The 6,000-nt window shown below is 48.1% G+C and overlaps 1 protein-coding gene across 1 annotated transcript in view; it reads right to left on the bottom strand.

Moving 5' to 3' along the window:
* Positions 1–630: 630 nt before the first annotated feature.
* Ehd3 (EH domain containing 3) overlaps positions 631–6,000 on the bottom strand; it is a 29,762-nt gene continuing 24,392 nt past the window's right edge. Inside the window, exons 4-6 of the mRNA XM_021149374.1 lie at positions 5,186–5,598; positions 4,538–4,702; positions 631–2,790 (exon numbers count right to left, since the gene is read on the bottom strand). Of these exons, the coding sequence (XP_021005033.1) occupies positions 2,263–2,790; positions 4,538–4,702; positions 5,186–5,598 (1,106 nt within the window). The 3' untranslated portion in view covers positions 631–2,262. The remainder of the gene's footprint in view (positions 2,791–4,537; positions 4,703–5,185; positions 5,599–6,000) is intronic.

Here is a 6,000-nt window from a genome sequence, read left to right as displayed (position 1 = left end):
GTACTATCCACACTAGAATAACTCACAGCTTTCACCCCCCAACCCCCAAACACACACACACACACACACACATTGAGAGGAGACCCAAGTATAGCCTCATCCTTCCAGATAGCAGGAGAATAAATGTGGAATTCTTATACCTTCTAGATCCTTCTGGGTTGTCTTGAAGACAAGGTGGGGAGACAAGGAGATAGAGAAGGGTGAACATATGGCATCATCATCATACACTGTGGCATGAGGCACACACATATCTCCCTTTCTTATGAGCTAAAGCAGACTTGATCTACTATTTTATTTTACCTCTGGCTCAACATAAGGTAGAGGGGAATGGGTTCTCTGCTGGGATACTTTGGTGGCGTTTTCTGAATTCAGACCTCTCTGTCTTGGTCTTCCTTTACTATCGACTCAAGAGAAATCTAAGTTTGATGAAGTGAACATCTCCACTCCAGAAGAGCAGGAAACAGTGGCCATTGTAGCTTCATGTAAGCTGGATAAGATCACCAGTCCAGCAGAAGGTGGTGCGTTCATGACCTTTGAGTAGATGAGCCACTGTCTTCCAAAGTTGCCATGTAACTAGGCATGCCATGTTAGAATCTAGTGCTATGCAATGATGCTCAGTCACCAAAAGAGTACCAAAGGGTAAATATGTTGTATTAACATGAATCCTAATGACAAACACACTGCAGTTATAAGCACATTGCAGATACACAGAACAGTCGATATAGTCTGAACATAGATACAAAATAAGTTATACTTGCTTTGTTTTCCATCACAGTAGGAGTGTAGCAGAGAGCTACTGCATCAGTGGCCATGGGGCAAGCCAGGGGGAGACCACAGAGGAGATAGAGGGCACTGAGAATGATGGAAATTTTGCCAAGGACACCAGAGTCCTTGGAGCTCTAGAGAACAAGGTCCCAGTCCTTTCAAGATGGCCTTCTGTGAATTAGCATGAAGTCCTGCTTTGTAAAAGCCTGGGGCTGAATTTGAGCTGGGATGCTTTAGGCTAATGAACGGGAGGCTGAGCAGGAATAGGCACAGACAACATCTAGCAGGCCAGCCCACTCTCCTGATGGCTTGGCTGGTCTTCTGTGATGTTGTGAACATGAGGCGCAGGCCAGAAGGCACAGTTTGCTTCTACAAGGTGACAGATGGTCAGATTGCTGGCCCATCAAAGGCTGGTGAGCCTCCCTCCCTCCCTTGCCTGGATGCTTTGGAAGGCTATATGAGGGGCTGTGTGTTTAGACTGTCCTGTGCTTTGTCACCATGTAGCAACACTGGGATCTTTCATCCATCACAGAACTGGGACAGAGGGGTGTCTCAAGTTCTGGATTTGAGTCTTCTCTTCTTGGTACTTCCAGGAGTTTGGGAAGGTACCCTAAACTACTCTGAGTCTTTGGCTCTTCATCTGAAAAATGCAGTAACAGGAGGGAAGCAAACTTGCCTAGGGCATTCATGAAGGCCACAGGGACTAATACATAGAAAGTGCCTAACCCTGCTCTTGCCACACAGGAATGGCTTGGTGTGTATAAAGAAACTGAGTATCCAGAGATACCAGGCTGGGGGTGAGGGACAAACCCATGAACCACCAATCCAATGTCCTGTTGAAGACCACAGGGCAGCTTCCATGTGCTTTCCTACCAAAGTTTTCTTTTTCCTTTTCCTGTTTGGGAGTCTTTGACACAAAGTGGCAGGCAGAATTCAAGGTCCGCATTTACTGAGGAAGACAGAGAGTCTTAGGTTGAGAAAAACACAGAGAACATAGGCCAGTGTCTTTTCAAGTGTGGGGTGCAGTGCCCTACGGAGGTTTCTCAGCTTGGTCCTCCTCCCTCAGCTTCTCCATTCCCTCACAGCTCCCAGGCCCTGAGTCAATTTCTACTTAGGAAGCCCCAGAGGAAAAAAAATAAAAGCATAGAAAATAAAGCAAATTTTCTATTCCATGAAAAAGCCTTTTCCATCTGCTCAGAGCCTAGATAGATGTGGAGGCACTGGGGGTAGAGTGGGTGGGCCATCTGTGTTAACTGCCTCATGTCTGTGGGGGAATGGGAGATGGAGGGACACGGGCCTATATCCTAAGACAGAGGAGGGAAAGCTGCCCTTCTACCAACCCTGGGAACTTGGAGAGGTGCTCAGACAAAGGTGAACGCTTCTCATTTATAGTGTGACTGTCAAGTTGTGTGTGTGTGTGTGTGTGTGTGTGTGTGTGTGTGGTCTACATGTCTATCCTCTCTTTTGATACTGTCTGTCTGAGGTTACTTGACTCTCTCACTCCGATACTTTCCTCTTAGATGGAGGGAGGAGGTGGGCAGGTAGCTCACTAGGCAGCTCATGCCCCTCTAGCTTGACTTTGATAAGGTGGTTGGCCAGGGCAAACTCCTCGTCATCCAACATGCCATCCTTGTCAATGTCGGCTAGCTTCCAGATCTTGCCCAGCACACTGTTGGGCAACTTGGAGCGCACCATCTCCTTCTTGGCGTTGGCGCCTGTGATCTTGCCATCCACCGGGGATAAAGTGTAGAAGATCTCATCATACATAGGCTTGTCCCGGGCCACCACCCACTCGGCATCATCGATGCCCTCCCCGGCTCCCTCTCCATAGCCGTGCCCGAAGGGGCCTTGCAAGGTTCCCTCAAATGCTCCGCCCTTCACCATCTGGACAGGCCGTTGGGTCTCTTCCTGGCGCACCAGCACCATGAGCTGGGCAATGTCATGGGCCAGCATATCATCAACCACTTCCAGCAGCTTGCTCTTCAGTGGCTGGAATTTGCTGAAGTCCTGGGCCTGCAGCTGGTCCTGAGAAGAGAAAGGAAAAGGATGAAGTAGAATACAGTGGAAGGAGATGCTCATATCACTGAAGGTGCCTCCTATTAACGATAGAATCCTTGCCCAATTATCTTTCTAGTGAAAGCGAGGGGAGGGGAGCAAGGACCCGATGGGCTAAGGATAGGTCTTTTATGAAGGAGCAGAATAAGAGCTGGAGCTGGGGAACAAAGAAAACTAGTGTTGGTTTTGTTTATTGTCATCTCTTTAAATATTGTTACAAACTGGAACCCAGATGTTCCTTCCAAAGTTAGTCTTGGCTGTTAATTGGTGAGCCTTGAAGGCAGTAGTCCTCTGGGATGGAGTCTTGTGGGTCTCCAGGAAAGCTTATGCTTGTAAAACACACAGCAGAATGCTTTTGATACCTCCCTAACTACTGTTCTTGGTGCTCTTAGAGGTCGGGAAGTCATATTCTAGTCACAGTTAGTGAGAGGGCCACAGTGACCGGGGTGGGAAACCAAGGCAACTAAAACCGTAACAAAAGCCAAAGGTTGTTCCTAACCTTATAGTTCTCAACCAGGAATTTCCTGGATATCAAAAGACTGACCTAGGCACAGGCATGTATGTAGACTATAGGAAAGCTGTCTCTTTTGCCCTCACATGTCCACCCACCTACATCAGAAAAGAAAGATGCTCTAGTTTGAAAATCTTTGCAGTCTCAAAAGACCCTCAACCTAGAACATCCAACTCTCCTTGCTTCTAGAACAGTGGTTCTCAATCTTCTTAATGAACCTTTAATACAGTTCCTCATGTTGCGCTGATCCCCCAACCATAAAATTATTTTTGTTTCTATTCAAAACTATAATTTTGGTACTGTTATGAATCATAAGGTAAATATCTGTTTTCTAATGGCCTTGGGCAACCTCTGTGAAATTGCAAAGGGGTCGTGACCCACAAGTTGAGAACAACTGTTCTAGAAGACCATAGATGCCCACTGCTGCCCTGGTCTGGCCACAGCAATCTCATTATGTGGGGAAGAAGGCCACTAAACATGGATGGGCACTGACGAAGATTTAAAGGCTATTTACAGCTACTATTCAGAGGCAAGTGCTGGCAGGAAGCTTCTTGCCTCCTCTCAATGGCTGGGCCAAAGAGGATTCTGTGGGGAGCAGAGCAAGACTCTAGGCTAAGGGCCTTGCAGGCAAGATATTTCACTGGTTTCCCAGCAGTTGTGTACAAGAACCTTTGCAGGCCCTGTTTATGGATGCCAGGAAAGCTCTGCATGTATCTAGCTTCTAATGGCATGGCGGGTTCTTGCTTGGGTTACGGGGACAGTATCTGGCTTTTCTATGTGACGCTTATGTGAATGCTTTGCTGGGAAAATACTAAGGACCTCAGCTGACAAAAGGCAGGTGAAAATGCTCTCTCTGAGAATGACTTTGGAGAAGACCACATCTCCTACCCCCAAACACACAATCCCAAGTGGTAGCCTTAGGTTCAAGGGCTTGCAACATACCCCAAAACATGCTGTGGGCCACAGACTGTTCCCAGGGAATTCTGGGATATGTTGAACATGTGGCCTTCACTAGGTAAGGTCTTCAGTGTCATCAAACACAGCTCTGTGCCTTTGGGGACAACTGGGCTGTTTCTCTCCAGCCTTTGCTATGGCATTTGCTGTGAGTGATTGTGACTTATGACTCTGGCTTCTCACACCTTCATTTTCTGGAAGCCAGCTAGTAAGATGCCATCTCCCAACTGTAGGGTCCCTGACCCTCATTACCTGCATCCTCTTCAGGTTGGGGAAGTCTCCAGGGGAGATCTGGTGTTCTCGCTCAATCCGGCCATAGATCTCAGCCAGGTTGTTCACCAGTTCTTTCTTTTTGGTGTCCTTCCCAAACACCGAGGGCATCTCCTTCTTCAAGGAGCTGATGATGTAGGCATGGACCTACCAAAGAGGAAGAGGACAACCTCAGGAGGAGCCTGAACTGGCCCTTCCAGTCCCTCCTCCTGACCCTGCTTCTGAAACTACTTCTTTTGTTCCTCACAGTCACAGGCTAGTACGGTGAGACTATGGAGAGGGAAGGTCACAGCGGAGGGGGTGAGAGCACTGCTGTCATAGACACCGACAGTGGCAGCTTCTGAACACTAAGAGGTCTGGCACAGTGACAAGGGTTTTCATGTTCTGTTCCTCTTCTTCTTCCACCAGCCCATTCATTTTGCGAATGTAGAAAACAACACAGAAACTATCAAACCTTAGCCCTCCCACGGATCACTGAGGTGGACATGGAGCCAAGCTCCAACCTGGCATTCTAATCCAGAGCCAGCAACCATAACCACCCACACTCTCCTATCGAAGGGACCTCAGTTCTGGCAATTGAGCTCTACTTTCGAACCTGTTCACGTTGCATTTACTTGGCGGCAGCCTTACCTTGGCCAGCCGAGCTCTCTTGATGAGATCGTTGAGCTTTCGAAGAGCAGCATTACGGGGTAGACTCTGAATGTCTCTGAACAAGTCTTGCTCTTCAGCTTCAAAGAGCTTCCGGTTGTCGGGAATGAGGAGAGGGTGGGACCAGAAGGAGCCAATGTAGACCCGGATCACCTCGGGGGTGTTCACGATCTTCCCCAGGGACCACATGAGGGCCCCGTATACTCGCATCAGCTGCTGGGTCTCAATCTGGTCAGCTTTGTTCAACACTACGCGCATCTTGTCCTCGTGGTTCTTGAGAGCCTTGATGACTTCTGAGAACTCATCAGAGATGTCCAGCTTGTGGGCGTCGAAGAGTAGGATAATTCGGTCCACCCGCTCAGCAAACCATTCAAGGACAGCAGCAAAATCATACCCTGTGGTGGAGTGACAGTCAGTGGGAGGAGCTTTGGGGCATGGAAGTAGAGTGACGGGTCCAATGTAAGATAACACACACAGTCTTGGAAACTGTCTCTGGGTTCACATCCTGGCTCCTCCCATTTGACTGCTGGACCTTGAGCAAATTACTGTGGTGTGTGTATCCCTCTCTCTCTCTCTTTGTGTGTGTGTGTGTGTGTGTGTGTGTGTGTGTGTGTTTGCAGTCATAGGAATCAAACCTCATGCATGGTATCCAATTTTTCTTCCACTAAGTTAGATCCCCAGGGCTCCTTACCACTTTCCATCTATAAAATGACCATTAGGAAGTATCTGGCTTGTAGGATGATGGAGATACTCAGGAATTGCTGGGCTCTATTATAAGCATTGCTATTCCCATAAAG

The sequence above is a fragment of the Mus caroli genome, chromosome 17 (genome assembly GCF_900094665.2).
Source record: "Mus caroli chromosome 17, CAROLI_EIJ_v1.1, whole genome shotgun sequence".
Classification (NCBI taxonomy): Eukaryota; Metazoa; Chordata; class Mammalia; order Rodentia; family Muridae; genus Mus; species Mus caroli.
This window is presented reverse-complemented; position numbering and strand designations above follow the sequence as displayed.